This window comes from Dromaius novaehollandiae, chromosome 3 (assembly GCF_036370855.1).
Source record: "Dromaius novaehollandiae isolate bDroNov1 chromosome 3, bDroNov1.hap1, whole genome shotgun sequence".
Classification (NCBI taxonomy): Eukaryota; Metazoa; Chordata; class Aves; order Casuariiformes; family Dromaiidae; genus Dromaius; species Dromaius novaehollandiae.
In genome coordinates, this window is record NC_088100.1 from 129133315 (window position 1) to 129152110 (window position 18796).

The 18796-nt window shown below is 46.6% G+C and overlaps 1 protein-coding gene and 1 long non-coding RNA gene across 12 annotated transcripts in view; both read left to right on the forward strand.

The window, feature by feature from the left end:
• Positions 1-3226, forward strand: part of LOC112989397 (uncharacterized) — a 58027-nt gene extending 54801 nt beyond the window's left edge. The window contains exons 15-17 of the long non-coding RNA XR_010388677.1: positions 215-434; positions 2191-2301; positions 3066-3226. This is a non-coding gene — a long non-coding RNA (uncharacterized LOC112989397). The remainder of the gene's footprint in view (positions 1-214; positions 435-2190; positions 2302-3065) is intronic.
• Positions 3227-5501: 2275 nt separating this feature from the next.
• Positions 5502-18796, forward strand: part of EHBP1 (EH domain binding protein 1) — a 217383-nt gene continuing 204088 nt past the window's right edge. For all 11 annotated transcript variants that reach the window (XM_064510114.1, XM_064510116.1, XM_064510115.1 and 8 more), the window contains exons 1-2: positions 5502-5765; positions 6850-7268. In XM_064510114.1, coding sequence (XP_064366184.1) covers positions 7165-7268 — 104 coding nt within the window. In that variant the 5' untranslated portion in view covers positions 5502-5765; positions 6850-7164. The remainder of the gene's footprint in view (positions 5766-6849; positions 7269-18796) is intronic.

Sequence of the window (18796 nt, forward strand, 5' to 3'; positions counted from 1 at the left end):
TTTTTTTTTTTTTTTTTTTTTTTTTTTTTTTTTTTTTTTTTAAGAGAGAAACTGGGGCCATCTGTGAGATGTATACAATCCTCAAGGATATGAAAAGGTGAATGACAAAACTCGTTTGGACCATTGCAGGCTCACTTACAGGAGAGCGATTAAAAATAAGCTTGGGCAAAGTCCTTCAGAGAAAGCAGTTCTAATCCAGACTTTTCCCATGCAGAAGAGAGAGCGGCTGGCTGCAGCGTGTGGGTCTCCACCAGCAACGCCCTGTCTTTCGTCTCAGCTCTGCAGCCTGAACTCCTGTGTTAGAGCTTCTGCATTTCAGGAATGTGACTCCTGTCCTTGACCTAGGCTGCAGATAAATACAACGTGCCCCTTACCGCCGAGTGGCTTAGGAAGAATTTCAGCCAGACGAGAGGGCTAAGATAAAGGAAAGGCAGGTGAGGAAGGCTTGTACCCCTCCTTTTTTAACCAGACCTCTTGGCTTTGAATGAACAGGCTGTAAAAAAGAGGTGCTGGTGATTTAACCCAGCTCCTGTCGCTGCAGATGACCCCTTGGCTGCGGAGCTGGGATGAGGCTGCTCTTTGGGGCAGCAGACACCGGTTTAGGAGGTACAACAGGATGTTGTGCCTGTGCATAGCACAGTCCCTTGGGCTGGGACCTGGCCCGGGCTAGAAATGCTGCACGGGGCAGTGGATAAAGAAGTCAAAATTCGTGATATTTTTATTCTTAGCGCTACTTCCGTAAGAGTAACGGGGGTATCACTGAAGTCATATGCTTTCATTACAGGCTAGGATAGTAACTGGGCTATCTAATTCTGCAATGTGGGAATCACCTTTTCTCAGCTGCCAGTCTCAGTCAAGCTTTCACTGCACAATAAAACGGATCATTTACCCCTCTCCAAAAAATATTCTAGCCAATATCCTGTGTGTGTGTGTGTGTGTGTGTGTGTGTGTGTGTGTGTGTTCCAAACACTTTTCCCTCCAATGCAGAGTGGCTGTTGGGTGTCAACAGATAGTGTGAAAAGACGACTGAGTGGAATTTCTGCAGCAACAAACAAGAAACAAAGGCAGAAGGGAGGATTAAAAACTGTGATTTTGTTGCTGTGTACATTTTTATGATGCGCTAAGTGCATCATTGCTTTTTTTGTTGAATTACTGTTGGGATGTGAAGAAATAAAAGGAAAAGAACAATTGGACTATGTGCTGCCACAGAGCTTGGTGAGCATTACTTGTTACAGAAGGGAGTCTTAAGGCAGGATCTATATTGTATAGGTCCTTACAAATCAGCTAGTGAGAGGTATCAGGGAACAGGAAGATGGGACTCCATCCAGATCTACAGCGGTCAGTGCAAATTCTCCGTTACCTTTGTTAACACGGGATCAAACTTTTGATGGGAACTAGAAATGCAAGAAAGTTTGAAATGTAGTAGCGAAAGGCAACCTCATGTGCACGGCCCACTGCCTCAAAAAGCTAAATGCTGTTGCAAATTTGACATAATCCAATTAGTCGATTTTCTCGGTGACATTTCTGCAGGCTCGTATACAGAAGGACAGGGAAACTGAGATTTATAATGACAGCTATTTCTAGCAAAGGTCATTTCTTTATTGGTGAACAACCTGTCCTTAGTCATGCTGATGAAGGGGCGTTGAAGGATAAGGGAGAGTCAGTATAGCTTTAGAGCTTAACAGGGAATAACACAAATAGAGCACAGATCATCTTTCTACTTGGACCAGTAAGCTTGCAACCGACCAACAAAGCTCCTCTATTCCAGAAGGGAACAGGAGTTAAAATCCAGAAAAAAATCCAGAAAAAAAAAAAAAACAATTCTTTTTTTTTTTGGAGATTGAGAGGGAGGCTGGCTGTTCACTGTCAGCAGAGGATAACAAAAAGACCAACCACAGAGCACAAGCATGTATTTTCGGATAGCAAGGCTGTCCTTGGTGGGACCAGCTGCTTATGAAGAACCGGGTCAGGCTGCCCTGGGGACTCCCCCATTTGAGCGGCTCTTGGCATCCTCCTCCAAGCTGTTTCCAGGATGTCACAGATGAGAGCATGCTCAGATATACACAAACATACCTTCCTCAGCTTTCCCTCTTTATGAAAAGCAGGAATACAGTTTAAATAGATGGTATCATACATACAAATATATCTTTGAATAATAAAAAAGCATCTGCCTATATTTTCTATTTGCAGAAGAGCAGGTCTTTGACACAGTACATAAAATGACGAATCATTTCATTTATAATCATGAGAAGTGTTCTGGGAGTCATGTGAGAGTTGTTTATTCAGCTATTGACCCTAAAAGTGAGTATCAGGCACTTTGTGTAACTAGTTTTGTTCCTATTTTCATGGTTAAGCTCATAATATTGGATTAAATCAAAATGTGACCATTTCCCTAGATTTTGGCTCAGATCCTGAATCATGCTCTACAGTTGAACTATGCTTTCTGTTGCATCACCAGCACAAACCGGACTCAAAGCTGGCAAGGCCAGACGTGAGATCTTTTCAACCTGGCAGTTGAGGCAACATGGGGGTTTCTCCCCAGCTCTTCCACCCAGGGTGCTGTGGCCAGGGGGGAGGATGTGGGGTTTTTCAGCCATGCCTTTGCTGATCCCTTTCCAACAATTATTGGTCCCTTTGGGCTGTGAGTGGCCAACACAAGTTACAAGGGCTTTTGAGCTGCTCTGGTTTAGGACTTGCTCCAGTAATTTGAGAGCACTGCGGTGGCCACTAGTTTCTCAACTGCAGCTGAAGATCTCGCCCTTCTTTCCATCGCAGTAGCTCACACCCTTTGAAATCTCCTAAGGCCTTCTCTGAAATCACAAGAGCTGTAGCTTGCTAGTCTCAGAAATTTGAAAATAAATAGATAACGTAGCATAATAATAGGCATTCCCTAAGTTAAAATTCTCCCCACCCAGTGAAGTGAAAAGCAGCCATGCGCTGTGTACTTCTTAGGCCTGGTGTAACTTGAATCCAAAAGGCATGAGGGAAATGGAAAATGTTAATAAATAATGATGTTTGAAACACAAGTTGCTGAACAACCACTACATCTTCTGCGTTTATTCCAGGGGACAGAAAATGTCTGTCTCAGTTTGAGGAAAATAAAATCTTGGCCAAAGATACGTCTTAGGAATTAGCCCGGACGCTACAGGGTATTCAGAAGATAAATCAGAGAGAAGCTTACAGCTGAACTCCTGCTAATATATACAGAATAAAGACAACTTTTCAAATAAAATCAGTACAAGTGACTGCTTGACATTTTCCTGCTAAGCGGAACCCAGGATCTCCTGTGGGCCAATGGAATTTTTAATAATGTTGTTTGATCCACTCTACAGTTGCCAGATTTCTGGTTGATATTTTCCAAGTCACGACCCGGCATATGTACCCTCCAGCTTTCTCCATCTGATGTGCTCTGGAAATCCTGGCCTCATTTCCCAAATCGGAGCAGGTGATCTGCACGTAAAAAAAAAAGCTGACATCTTCCCCGAGTGTGCTGGATTTACTATGTGCGTGCAGACCAGCTGCAAAACTGGGCCAGAAGTCTTAGACAAATGTGCAAAATCCTCAAATTGTAACTTCCAAAAAAAAGGGGGGAGAACAGACTGTATCTGTGGAAATCTGCATATGTATTAGAAGCCAACCATCTTTCACATTCTAGCGTAACACTTTTAGAAGGAAAATCATTGCTTTTTTCCAGGACAGGCCAAAATAGGCAGAAAATGCATACTCTCTCACAGCTTGGGTGACTCTGTCTTGAGTGAAGGGAGAGGAATGAAGACCAACCTATCACAAGCAATGGAGGGGGGTGACCTTTTTTACAGCCAAACATTCACCGTCTCCCAAGTAACTCAGTTTGCCCTGTGGCTGTCCTTGCAGCCACAGCTCTCTCCGTCACTCCAGGTGGCAAATGCTGGCTGCCCCTGCGATGTGCCTGCACAGAGAGCAGCGGCTCAGGGAAGAGCAGGAGCAGACAAGGATAAGGAGCTTCCCAGCCCGTGGATCTGGCTTGGGCTTCGTTCGGTTAGTCATGGGAAGGAGCACAGAGGAGGGCTGCAAAGCCCCGAGGCTTCAATTTCACAGTCACTCGGAGGTCTTCGTTGCATTACCTTTCTGATTTCCCTGTGCTTCTGCTCCATATCTGGCTTAGTTTCTTACCCCACTGGCTGATAGGTTTAGGATTAGCTCTTACAAGGTCCAATACAACCGGGTTATCGTGACTGTAGAATCCACTTGTTGCAGAAAGGGCTTTAGGATCTAAGACTCACTGCACCTGTATGGGTGGAGGGAAAGCCTTCAAAAGCCAAATAAGCAAGCAATGTGGCATTTTCCCTCTGCGTCTTCAGATGCTCTGAACCAGTATAAACCGCCATTTCGTTTTAAACTGATGCAGAAACATAGCACCAAGGGTTTGTATCTAGCTGTTGACACCCCATTCATGGCGCTTTGTTGCAGGTGAAACGTTCTGCTAGCGCGGTTATGGGAAATTCCCAGTCCGTTTTCCAAAATAATCATCCCTCCTCCTTGCTCCTGAACCAGGTAGAGCCCCCGGCCTTTTCCCCTGCTGGTGTTTTCACACGAAACTGCACAACGCAGCTAAACCCCAACTTCTGTGAAGCTCATAGAGCCCGTTACCCAGTTAAAACCACAGAGGGACATCGCACTGCCGCTATTATTTATTTTCGTGTTTAATTCAGCAGAACTTTCCGGTTTTTATTCTACCGGGAGATGCCACGCTAACCCCCCGGCCGCGCCCCCAGGGAAGGGCCCTCGCCGGGGGAAGGGAAGGGCCGGGCCGGGCGCCGCTCCGAGCCCCGCTCGGCGGACGGAGCCCGCGGCAGCAGCCGTTAGCGCCGACCGTTAGCGCCGCGCAGGGCGGCGCCGCGCGCGGCTCGGGCCTCCGCGAGCAGGGCGACCCGCTCCGGCAGCAGCTCCTCTGGCACCTCACGGTCCCCCTCCATCGGCCGCCCCGCGCCCACCTCACAGCCTCGGGGCCGCTTTTGTGCCCGCGGCAGCCCCACCGCCCCGCTCGTCCTGGCGAGGGAAGCGGCTCCTCCAGGCGGCCCCGGCCCGCGCCCGCCGCCCCGCACAGCCGCAACCGCCGCCCGCCCGCCGCGGCGGGTCCCCGGGTGCCGCTGCCCGCCGCTGCCGCGGGCCACGCCCCTCCCCTGACAGCCCGCTCGCCGCGCCACGCCCACCCCGCGGGTCTAGGAAGCGCCGCCGCCAATCGCCGGACGCTCTGGCGCTGACGGGCGGCCGCGCTCACGTATCGCACAGCCTGCCGGTGCAAGCAGCCCCGCCTCCTCAAGCGCTGCGGCCAATCGGGCGAGAAGATGGACCCGGGGGGGCGGCAGAGGGGGGCCGCGAGCTCCCCCTGCCCTCGCCGCCTCGCCTCTCCCCGTTGCGCGAGGAGCGCCCCTTTCGCCCGCCGGTGATTGACGCGGCGCGGGAGCCAATGGGCTGCGGAGGGCGCGCGGCGGGGCCAATGGGGCGGCGGGGGTAGGTTGCGCTCGGCGGCGGGGGTGAGGCGCAGCGCCGGCAGGAGGGCGATGGTGGTGGCGTGAGGCGCGGCGGGAGCGGGCTGGCCGGCCGCCCGCCGGGGCAGGGGCGCGGGCGAGGCAGGCGGCGGGAGCCCGGTGCTCGCCATGGGGCCGCAGGGGGACTGGCACAGCCGCGGGGCGCTGCCACGGTAATGGGCAGCGGCGGCGCTGCCCCTGGGCTGCCGTGTGGTGCCGGCGCGGCGGGGAGCGCCCGTGTGAGGAGCCGGGCAGGTGAGTGCCGCGGCCGCCCGCGCTGCCCCGCGCCCCCCCCCCCCCCCGCGCCGCGCGCCCTGCCGCTCCCCGAGCCGCCGCGGCCCCCTCCCCCCGCGCGCCCCGCCGTTGGCGTTTTAATTTTTAAACCCCAACGGCCGCCGGCCAGCGGCGGCGGGGGGAGCGCGGCGGGCCGCGCGCTGAGGTGACAGGGGCTGGCGCGGCGGAGCGGGGTGCGCCGTGCGGGCGGGAGACCCTCGCGGCCCCCGGGTTGTCCCCGTCCCAGTCCCCGTCGCCGTGCCTCGCCCCCGCGCCCTGCCTCGTCGCCAGGTGCGGCAACCTTTGGCTTCCCCTTCCTCCCAGTGCTGAGGCTTCTTCCCCTGCGCCCGCTGCTCGGAGATGCTGCTGGCGCTGGGAGGGAGAAGACCCGGCTGGGTGTCCCCTCTCTCTGAGGAGCCTTTCTCAGTGCGGGGGGGAGAGACGTTTCCATTTCGGCGTCGTGCAGTGAGGGGGAAGCCTGGGCAGCCAGAGCTGAGGACGTGCCCCGTCCTCTCTCATCGCGGTCCTCACCCCAGCGCAGACATTTCAGCGCCAACGCTCCCTCGCATGCTGCTTGGCTGCTCCCTCTCCTCAGAGAGAGAAGTGGGGGCCGGGGGGCTGGGGTGGGCGAAGTGAGAGGAGACAACTGTTACACCTTTTGTCATCAGCTCGAAGACAAAGAACTTGTCTTCGTCTCCCTGCGTCCCTCCCTCTGGGTGCATACTGGCAGCACCTCAGCCACTTTGCAGCGCTTCCCGGAGATGCTTCGTAAGGATTCGGTGTGGCCCTGACCTGCCCTTTTTTGTTGTTGTTGCCAATTATGATGGTGCTGATAAAAGGACATGTTGATATGTTTCCAAACAGACTCGTGGTTTGCATTCCTGAAATTGCTGCTGCGTTCTTATTTATTTATTTAAATGATGGGGGGGAGGGAACAGGAAAGGGGTAGGTGTTTGTGGCTTCTTGTAGTTGTTGCTTGGAGGGTACAAGATCGCATGCAGTCGCAGCACTGTAGTATGTAATATATTAACCACTACTTTCTCCCCCTGTCTGATTTGTCTTCCAGTCTTGCAGTCTCCACATCATCTAGTATGTGAGGAACGATGATTCCATGAGAGAACTTCCCTTCCGTCTTTTACTTACTCATCCACTCGTGCTGTGTGCTGCTCCTGGCTGGTGATGAGCCATTCAACTGGACTAGGATTTACCGTGAAGATGGGAGAGGCAGCATATGAATCCTAGGCATCCCCTCAAGCATCTCCTGCATTATTTTTACTGTACCTTTATGTAAATCTGCTAGCGTTGGGCACACACACTGTTAAACCTACCTTGGTATTCCCAGAGTTGCTACTGTGTAATAGAACTGCTATTTCTCGCCACCATGGCTTCAGTTTGGAAAAGACTGCAGCGTGTTGGGAAACATGCGTCCAAGTTCCAGTTTGTGGCCTCTTACCAGGAGCTGATGGTCGAGTGCACCAAGAAATGGTAAGAAGCAGCTCATGCTGCTGCATAGATGATGGAGTAAGTTGCTGATGCTGAGGAAGGAAGGACATTGTGTGCGCGTGCATGGGTGTTAGTCTTTCCTCCCCTCGTCCTCTCTTGCCTGCCCATTGCAGAAGGAGCAGGGTGGGGTGCTTGTGTCTCTGGAGTGCTTTGCTGCATACTCATCTTGGACCTGTTGGCTTTGTTTTGTACTCTGATTTTCTTAGCTGGTGTTGTTGCTGTCATGCAGGACAGAGCGTTTATTAGCTTGGAGCCTTTGATTTAGTGTTTTCCAAAAAATATACATGTATTTTTCCCAGAGTTGTTTTCCAACTCAACTCTTGGTGCTGAATGTTATCTGGTAACATTACTGTTAGCTGACTGACACATTTGAAACCAGCCTTGAACACTGTGTTGTTTTAATCTGGGGTAGATACTCATTTTGGGTTTGTCATTTTTAACCTGAAGGTGCATTATGTCTTCTCTTTCCTTCCCTTGTTCCTTCCCATCTTTGAATGGGAAGAGGCAAGAGACAGATCCTTGGGAATTGTCTTAAGATATTTTAGTCAGGCAGGAATTTTGGGCTATAATGGTCCAGTTGGATGACTTTGGAGCTGACTAGACAGCGGCTAACAGTTAACTGTATGGGTCTGGCTCAGGCAAATCTTCCTTCCTGTGTAAAATGAACTTAACTAAATATGAAGGGAAAGACTGGGAACAGCTTTTAAATAGTCAAGCAAAGTTTGCCATTATACAGATACTTAAGTGCTATTTTATATCTTTGGAAGATTCGTGTTACTCTCTTAATTCCTTACATTAGTGTGATTCTGTAGTGTCAGTACAGAAGTACTTTCCAGACCTTGTGAACTGAGATGTTCAAATTGCCATGTAATAAACTGCAGCCTCCTTTCTAATACTTGGCTTATCTTCTGGTTGGCGAGTTTGGCACTTACGTTGGCTGCTTTCACTGGTTATGAGTAATTGCCTCTACAAAGTTAAATCCTATCTCTTGGAGTTGGAAAACTCTGTCAAATATGCTGGAAGGCTGCTGCTGCTATGTCTTAAAGGAAAACTGTCAGGTTAGAGGGAAAAAAAATTTACTAAGTTATCTTCTTGCCTAAGATGTTTTGAAAGATTATCAAAAAAAGAGAATCATTTTGGAAGTTGAACTTAATTTCATAGAGTAAACTATAAATAAAAACATTTTAAAAGTTTAAAGAGACTGTTGTGATTGTCTCGTGTGACCTACTGTCTAGCTTAGGCCAAACAGTTTCCCTTTAGTAACTTTGTTTATTACTTTTTTCTTTGCATAAACTGCTGTATTGTAGCTTTTATTTTCACTTTGGTTCACTCCTTTCTTGTGAATCTGCAGAATGCTTCAGGGTTGAAGTATGAATGTTACAGGGGAACGTTCAGATCGGATCTGCAACTTCCTTTCACTTCATTTAAGAAAAAGTTGCACACCCAAGTTTTTATAAAGAACAATCCTGTTTTTTTAGAAACAACTACCCTATTGTTTAATCATAAACTACAGGGCCTAGCAAAATCCCTGTATATGAAGTCGTGATATAGCCTTTCAAAACCTCAAATATGCAAGCAACTTTAAAAAAGCAGGTTGTTCTGAATCTTCATTTTACATGCTTGAATGTAAAGACATCCAATGTTGGTGCTTGTATTGGTTACGAGGGAACAACAGTATGGTGGTAAAATATGGGTAAATTTTAGGAGAAGAAAACAGTAGGGAGAAACATCATTCACACAGTCATTTGATTATAGGCTTTTTTATTATGTTTCCTCTTGTTTGGAGAGCCTTGGAGCAAAAATGTGAAATATGTGAAATGTGAAAAATATGAATCTAAAACACATTATTTCTTCCATAAGTGGAAATCCGCTATGGAACAAAGCAAAAAATATTTATATATTTTGATAACATTTAACTAAGCCTTTCTTTAACTTTGGAGAAGATACAATTCTGAATGTGCTGACAAAATTACTGTGGTTACTTTATTTCTAAAGCTTGTCTCTGAGCTTGGCACAAGTGAAAACAAAACAGAAGAAATGAACTGCATATGCTGTTCCTTTCTGAAAGCAGTTCTAATATATATTAAGTAGCAATGCTATAGTGTATGCTGGTAGTTCCATACTGTGAGTGTGTTTTGATAGAAATATAGTAAGCACTGAGTTATTTTAATGTACTGGCATTTTAACAATGCAGTGTTTCGGTAGGAAAAGAATACCCCATTCATCTTTTAAAATAAATGGCAATGCAGTCGTAAACACACTTGAACTGAAATGTGTCTGTGAGCAAGGATCGTCCATGTGCAGAACAGGCTGCGTTATGAACTGGTATGTTCTTCTAGGCTTTCATTTGTCTAACTCTTCAAAGCCTGACTTATGGTTTGAAATATTTTCATAACTGATCATTTGCAAAATTAGGTGGTTTTCTGGTAGGTTTTAATACTCTGTGTGTCCTATGAACATTGCATTGATCCCAATTTTTTTACATGGTGTTCAAAATAACTCCAGAAGCAAGAGCAGCAGCTACGCTGGCTGTGTGGGGAAGTGGAGCACTACCGCTCTGGCGTTGCTGCTTTACTCTTTAAAAGGATTATCTGTAGGTAGAGCAGCATTTGTCCAGCATTGGCTACAAATCCCTTTGCTTGCTTTTTCTGCTCTCTGTAATTTCTAATGCTCGTCTCTATTAATGATTAAAGGCAGCTGCTCTCAGAGGATTGCTTTTCATTGGTGGTTGTTGGTGGGGCGGGTTGTGATGGAGTGTCCAGTGTTATCACTGTTTTGTTAGAAAAACCTTATTTTCAGGTGATTTAATGGAATGAAGTCACTTCTGTAGCGTTCTGGCTGCTCCCACTGCCCCAGGCCTGATCTGTTGTGGCTGCTCAGTACCTTTGAAAAACTGAGCAGTTAGTTCATGTAGAGCCTTTCATTGGAAATAAATAAATAAATGTAGTCTTGGTCTTTAATATAGATGAGCGACTCCTACTACTGTGCAAACATAATGATTTGAATTAATCATATAAGCACTTGATTTGTGAAAGGCTTGGCAGTGCTTGAATCTGTCATCCTCTGCTTACCCTTTGGATAAGCTGGGGCGGTGCAGGATTTTCCGCTCAGCCTTGCCAGTGAGCCGCAGTCCGGGCCTGGAAGGGCTGTGCGTGGTAGGAGAGAGTTAATTCCGTCCTTATTCTCAGTGCAGACCTACTGAACAGAGACTAAAAACCATTTTATGCGTTTCACTTAAGCCACTGAATAGATACCTGGTGGGGTGGGGGGAACGTGTTTGCTACTGCTCTGTGCTGCGGGAGCAGAGTGCTGCTGTGTGGGGTCGGGGTGTGCTGGGTGTCTCTGGAGGTGAGCGCAGCGGACCTGCGTCAGGTGCCCGGGTGTTGGCATCTAGCGCTGTTTGCGAGGCCTTTGGGTTTCCCGCCAGCGCAGCTGGGAGTTGGGAGAGGTGCAGGTCTCCTGTTGATCCGGTGTCATGCCGCCGGCCCTGCGTGGTGCTCTCGTGTTCCCCGGGGCCTCTCAGCTGCTGGAGGCCTGTGCGAGGAGCAGGCTCAGCAGAGGAGCCTCACCAGAGGAATGCTTCTAGGCGCGAGATCATTTCCAGTGCTTGGACCTGAGGCTGTGGTAGCTGTTCCGTAGAGCCAATGAAGCATTTAACACGAAGCATGTGCACTCACTAAGATAGCTTTTATGTGCCTTATTTTGTGTGATATCTTGCAAGTCAGGGGCCTAATAGGAGCGTCAGTGTAATATTGCCATATCAATCGCCTGATTTCCACTGAGAATGGCTTAATTCTTGCAGAGTTGAGGTTGCCAAGTTCCTAATATGTTGCTGTCCATTAGATGCTTTTGTAACCATTTCTCTTCCCACAAGGAAGCTGCTCACCTGGCTGTAGCTGTTGATTGCTTAAAAGCACCGGAAAAGAGTGGAAGTTAAGAGGCTTTTCTACAGGATCTGCCATTCAGCAGCTATTTTAAGGATGAAGAAATGTGTTGCTTTTTGCAATATATGTAATGCCTCTCATCTTGTTTGTGAGCTACTTGGCTTTTAGAATTTCCTTAAAAATACAACAAGCCATAGAGTTCTAAAAGGGTTAAACTTTTCACGTACCCTGCCTTAACTGAAGACGGGCTTCATTTCCAGGAGGCAAGTCGCCTGTTTTTGTATTGATTAGGTATGGTCTGAAGTAGGTCTTGTATTTTCAAATATATAGCCTTTTTTTGGGAAATGAAGTAATGCTTAAATTTTTTTCTCATAAAGGCTTTGGCCATCTGTTTTTCTCTTCTATTGTAGTTTCATAACTGGATGCTGCAGGAATTTTAAGATTTGGCATGCACTGTGCATGAGAGAGAAATGAGCTTTTTGAGATTCCACAGTTCACACCAGTCTGTTTGCCTTCTGGTCCCTGCTTTCCAGCAAACTCCTCAGTGCTGAAAGCTACCGAAAGAACTGGTGTTAACTGGTTGCTGTAGAAATAGTTGGGGGTTGCTTGTACAGGGTCAGGCCTGTCAAATTACTCAGTTCCTTTCCTTGCTTTGCATGGCCATTAAGAGGGCATTTTCTGAGCTCTTAAGTGCTTTTAATTATCAAGGATAATCGCTTGGAAATGTGTGACAAAAAAGAGGCACAGTTACAGATGGATTCAGGAAATCTTGAGTTAGTTTTGCTGTGAACCATGCTTTTTATACTGGGCTTGTTCTGTTGAGCTTTTTATTGGGTTTACATTTGCACTTTTGCCCTGTAGGTATGCTGTAATAAGTATAGCTGCTGTAAGGAAAGCTTTATGCAATTTCCCTCGCTTTCTGGCTGTTTTCCTCCTCCTCAGTTAAATGCTATGCTGACCTCACACTCCTCATTGGGATCTCTGATTCTACACCAAATAATCCCCATCTGTAAAAATATTTCAACATTTTCTTCTACATTAGCTTTGCGTTTGGATTGAAGACTATGAGGGCTGAAATTATGTATCAAAATTATTTCTTTCCAGATAATCACCACCAGCTGTTTTACAGGTCAGCCTTGTCCCTTGCTGCCTGCAGCCAATTAAAACACGTTTATTGTCCACATGCAAAAGCAGTTCTCCTCCGCCAGCTTCCATCTCTCTTCCCTTTGTACCCAAAAGAAAATCCTTGATTTCTGAAATGTAGTTCTGCTCCTTTGGGCTCTCTGCCTGAGTTCTGTCAGGAGGGTGTCTGCCAGTCCTGACTCTAATGCTGCTTTCGTTCCCTACCTTACCAAGCTATGCTCCTGACCCCTTTACAGCCTCGTGTCTGTTCCCTGGACCACAGGTTAGGGGTTTCTCATCTGAAGTGTCTGTTCCTTTTCTGCGGTGGTAGCATATTGCACGTGGTGAAGACATCTTGATAGGGGAAGTATGAATGCATGTGAAATGTTCCTGCTGTTGACTCTTCCAGATTGTCAGTGTTGCATACTTACACACATTTTTTTTATTCAGAGCAGCGCTTTGGGAGCATTTAAAGCTGTGGATACAGTCCCTACAAGACCTTGTTGGTACAACCAGGCACAGAGTTTAGTATCTATAATGTGGAAAGATAGGAGTTTGTCATGAAGACTTGCTGTGGGTTTTCTCTGTCTTTGAGAAACAGAATTCTTTACAGCAATTTATCGACTTAGTTTACCACCCCAGCAATAACAAAAGAATTGAGTCTAAAGCAGAAAAGATTAGGTTACAGCCAACTGTAGACAAATCCATCTTAATAGTCTGTCATTTATTCATTTAAAGTGATGAGGATGTCTCCTTGAATAAATAAAATACACTAACTTGACATGCTAACACAGCTCTGTTTTTGAGAGACCGTGTGTGTGTGTAACTTCCTCACACTGCTTTACAAATAAATAAAACCTGGCTCTGTTCCTGCAGGCTCTGCATTGCATGCGTACTGTAAAATATGTGCACTGTTCCTTTGAGCCCGGTGGATATGAACTGGAATAAAGATAAATTTTTGCAGGATCGGATTCCTGTGTATACTCCTTTCTGCTCTTTCAGTGTTATGAGGTTAAATAAAATGAAATGTTATGATATTGTGTAGGCCTCTGCTGAGCTGAGTCTTCAGTCTCTGACTGCTCAGGCTTTATGGTGCCAGTCTGTTACTTCAATTAGTTTTTAATTGGTTGGAGAGAGCTGAAGCCCCTTTCACAGCTTAGTGTGAATAAGGAGAGGAGGAGGAGGCTAGTAAGGTTGCTTAAGTCTGAGGAAACTCTTCTTGTAAAGTGAACTCTTCAGTTATCCCAGTGGAAGCATTCTGCCTGTGTGGCTTTTGGAGAATGGGGGGGGGAGGGGTGTTTACTTGTAAAAGCTTTCCCAGTTTACTCTGATGGGATTGTGTGAAGTGTGTTTGTGTGTGTTTCCTTTGCCTCTCCTTCCCCCTCTTCTTGGTGGGGTAGAAGTTGGTTCTAGCAGGCTGTTTGTTACCTTGCTGTGGGACGTCCCCCTGCACGTGAGCCCGTCTTCTGCGTGTCCTGGAATAGACGCTGCAATACAGGAACTATGCCTCTGAACTTTCCTTCCTTCTTTTAGGCTATGCGTGCAGCATGAGGGTGAATAAAGCAGTCCTTGTTTTCTTCCTGTTGTTGCCTTTTTATTTGAAAAATGTATTTCTGCAGCATGTAGTTTGTGTAACTGCAGCAGAGCCGCTCAGGTGGGAAGACGTATGTTTTGGTAGTTGAGGAATAGGATAGTCGTGGCTTTGGGCACCTAGAAAGGTGTTGCAGGGAGCTGTGGGTTAAGCGTGAGCTAAAACTAGCAGAAATTTATCTAACATTGCTGGTGGCTAAACACTCTGACTCATGAGGCTTTCCGGATTCAAGAGTGGAGCTGAGATGTCACTGTCCTTTAGCAGTAGTCTTCCTCTGCCCCAAAGCAGAGGTAGGGCAAACAGCTGGATTGCCTGGTGTGCGAGTGGTAACCGCCATCAGCTTCGGGTTCGCAAAGCGAGCGTGGAGGGCCGGGGAGTCCCCGCAGCTCGGTGCTGCAGCGGTGGGGGGAGCATCCCCCGGAGGGAGGGGTGAGGTGCGCAGCTGCAGGCAGCGGCCTCTTAGACTGCTGCAGCTACATGGTCCGGACTGTGAGTCAGTGCCCTGTGCTGTCATTGCAGGGCTCCAAGTGCGCAAGGCTTTGAGATGAATCAGAAGTGCAGGCCCTTCTGAGCTATTGTTTCCAGCTGCCTATAATCCTGTGAAGATAAGCGGTGCAGACTTATTTTCTTCTTTGCCTGTTGAAGTTCTCTTTGTAGTGTATAGTTTTGGTTTTGAGGCTTCTTTTTATTTCTATTTTATTATTATTTAAGGAGACTTTTTGAGGATTACTTCAAAGTTAAGGGCAGACTCTGCAGCTGCTGAATGGTGATTTTTAGAATAAACTGGTTTCAGGTCTCATTTCATATGCATGCTCAGTCTGTTACAGGTTTTCCATGGGCATCATTTTAGGTGAGCTGCTGCATCAGTGGCTAATAGCCCACTTGTGGATTTGATTTTTCTTTTCTAATAGTTGTGTTTTGAAAAATAGCTTCAGTGCAGACCAAACATCGTAAGGGCAAAATAATCTCTAGTTCCAGGAACACCTGACTCAAAACAGTCAGTGGCCTTTTAAAACTCCACCAAAGCACCTCAATTTTGACCCATATATTTTCCATTACTACTGCTTGCTTCCCTGCTACCATCTCTGCAAACACCCTCATAATCAATTGGCCTCCACGTCCACTGCTTCCTTTCTTTGCCCAGAAAGTAGTGTTTGCTCCCTTGCTGTTGTCTGATGGGTCAGCGTGCCTTGGGCTGGCGGAGAGGCGGTACTGGCAGCCCGGGTGGGAGATAGCGCTTCTGATGGGTCAACACCTTTGCTGGGAGCATGTGCTCATCTTAGCCCGTGGGCACGCCGCATATGCTTTCCTTTAGCCCAGGCAGATCAAAGACATTGCCTAAGTCACCTCTGGACTCTCCATTATATATGTTGCTGCCTGATGCCCTAAGATGATGACCGTCTTGAACTTTCTTCAGCGCTAAGACTAACTAATTGGTGCCCATGCTTTTAAATCCCATGCCGTAAACTGACTTTCCCTCTCGGCCGTGCCAGGGAAAATGTATTTGCATAGCCAGTGCTGTTAATATCAAAAGCCATATTAAACAAAGTACTTGGAGAATCTGGACCATTGAATACAGTCGGCAGCACGCTGTCCGCTGCCACTCAGCAGGCATTGTGAGCTTCCCTTACGCGCAGTGACTGCTCATTAAGTAAACTCTGAATCCCGTTGTTTATGGCAGTACATAGGAGGAGATTTAAAAGAACAGAAAGGAGCTGTCAAAACAGCTTAATTCTCTTTTCCAGTAAAGATCTAGCTCAGCAGCCTGTGAATTTCCCAAACCAGCCTGTTGCTGATGTAAATGTAGTTTATTAGCAGAGGACTTAACCTTAACAGCTGCTAGTAGCACCTGACACTGTTACTGTTCCCGAGTTCGCGGTTTTGGCCATCTTAGCAGGTGGCTGGGTCTGTTGGGTGGTTGTTAACTGTTTGCCTGCGTGTTTCTTCTGGTAATAGCTACTGAGTCCTGGAAACCTGATTTAGTGGTTTGCCTCTTCCTGTGGGTAGCCTGGGTAGTAGTTGCATAAGGCTGTGAAAGACTTTCAAGAAAATAAGATTTTTTATCTGCATTTGAAGAAAAAAGGAGTTTTTAACTGGATAGTGTACTTGGAATAAGTGTCTTTACATCAAGCAAGTGAACATTCATAGAACTTTCCCTTGCATTCCTTTGGTTTGGTTAAAAACAAAATGAGGAAAGTCCTGATCCATTTTTCACCACTTCCTCTCTTACCACAAAAAGTGAAAGAATCTAGCATATCATAACTTACAGTTTTTGAGGTGTATTTAGGATGGTTCCTGTTAACAGTAACATTTTTCTATTAAGAGGCTCTTTCATGGCGATGGTGCTTTTGTTCTCCTTTATCGGGGTTTGTGTGTGTAGAGAAGAGAATTCTTTTGGGTTCTAGGTTTTGCTTTTGTTTCAAGTTTTCTTGCTAAAATCATTTACCTTCCTCCTTTTAGGCGTCTGCCTTATGAGCTCCTGTGCGTAACACCCTTTCAGAAAACACTTTTAAATTTGTCTGTGTCATGGAAAAGAAGTTACTTTCTTTCCCATGGATTCCTTATTTCATATAGTACATGCGATTTGATTTTTCAGTCTGAACCGACAGATAGCTGAGAGTCATTTTAACACCCTAAATTCTCATAGTGGCTGATGTGATCATGGGATTTTCTGAGAGAACTGAGAAGAGAGCAGGCTAATACCTGTACTTCTCCTGCCACTGTAAACATCTAGTGCTTGAGACGTGGTGCCTCCCTTAGTCCGTGGCTGTCAAACTGTCCAGTGAAAAAAGGGCAGCTCTTCCTTCCTGCGCCGATGCTGCTCCCCTCTTTCTTCTGGGGTGAACGCTATGGAAACTGGAAGCTAGCTGCTGCGTGACAGGAGAGGGCCAGAGTATGACCATGGAAAGTCTGGAAAGGATAGCGCAATCTGACTGCCCCGGCACATCATCTGCCCCCTGCGTGTCTGTGTCAGGCAACGCTGTGCCACGTTACCTCTTTAAAGTGTCACAGCTTCAGACCAGCGTCGTTAGTTCCTCTAGCCTTGCTCTGAAGGCTTTGGACAGCCCTTTTCCCCTGAGCGCACGACGCTGTTGTGGTTGATGGGGGCCATGCTGTCAGCATTTATAGCAAGTTTACCTTGTATTTTCAGTTTGGAGCCTTGAGCTTCTCCCTTATTTTTAGCTTTGTTTCATAGGGGAAATGTTCTTATGTGATCTTAAGAAAATTATCTGTCTGGCCAGCAAATCCAGCATTGTATTGCAAAGTTCGGGCAGACAATTTCAACTGAAGCTTACTGAGGTGGAAGCCTCAAAAGCTGTTTATTTCTATGGGCTTTACAAAAAAAAGGTCTTTGGATAGAAGAGAGGTGTTTTAGTAAAGCCTGTGATTACAGGTAAAAAGACAGTAACGTTTGCCTTTATTCCATGCTGGCAAGTGTCCCCGGGGGAAGGCTGCTGGAAGCCAGACCCCTTTCCTTCTGCCTGGAACTACGTGCTGGTTTCAGTTTGTACTTCCATGTGTCCATGTGTGCGAGTGTATTTTTGGAGCAGAGGGTTGCTAGATACATTTCTGTGCTTCTCTGTTTCCCATCTGTTACCATAGCCTCTTTTTGCTGTAGTTGCCTCAAGAGAGGCTGGATCACAAGGGAAGATGATGGTAAAAATAGGCATGTTACCTGTGCGTTCAATTTGTGGGTCTCACGGTCCTCAGTGCTCATCCTACCTGTCATCAGCAATTTCCATAGAGCTGATAGCGTGGATGATGTTGACAGAGTACCACTGCAGATGACGGTACAGTCCCTTGTCTCCTTTCCTACTGCCATGTCTAGGAAACAGGAATATGGAAATTTTTGCCCATAGGCTCTGTCCTGTTGCCTGGAATGGACCCCGATAAAGCATTTATAATGTACAAAGTCTGCTGCCTCCTGGAAAAAAAAATGCTGACTTTCTGCATTCAGTAAGCAGAATAAATTTGTCTGAAATGAATTTTAGAGAAGTAGAGCATCTACTGTGAAAGATAATACTTCTTGTTTTAGCAACAGCTGTCAAAGGGAGGGTGCTGGCTTGATTTGCAATTAATGGTGAAGTCAGCAAAGTGGTAGAATTTGTTTCTTGAGCTACTTTTGACTATAGGAAGACTGAAATTTACCTCCACTTGTTTATGTCCACCTCCTTGTGAGAACTGTCTCTCCTACGGTTGACAATCCCCTACAGTCTATACAAGACAAATTCTGTTGGTTTAGAGATGCAAAAACAGTGACCTAAATCTGAGCAGCCCATGTGCCAAGCAGAAATAACTATTTTGGGGAACAGGCATGAAGCCTTCTTGTATTTCTACTGACATCATCTCTTTGGTTAGCACATGTTCTATTGTTGGGGGTCTTAACTTCTATTTTGCTGTGAGCGAGGGATGTTCTGTATAAAAAGAAGATAAAAGGGGGCAGATGTTTCTGGAAGCTGGTGATGTGATAGAAAAGTCAGCATCATCTGTGCATAACATGGTCTGAGATACAGTGTGTCTATGTGAAATCAGTGTACGTTGCTGGACTTGCCCTTATGAGAAGGGGAAGTCAGGATGCTGACAACGAACAACTGCAAGAACAGGTTGTTGCTAATAAGAGACAAATCTTGACCACTCTTCCTTACTCTCAGAGGCTTCCAGGCACAGCTTTAGCGGGGCCAGAAATCTCACTTTTTTTTTTAATGACCACAAGCAGCGTCACTGACAGTTTAACTAGCTTTAAAATAGTAAAAGTATCTCATGTTATAATACCAAATGCTGAATCAAGCCCCAAGACTTCACTCTTCTGTTGAATAAAATTCCCTTCAACTGTAATCAGGCTTTTTGCTTTTCATACAGACAGATGCTTGTTGACCCAGGCTGTGTAGAATTCATATGACAAAATGCATCCA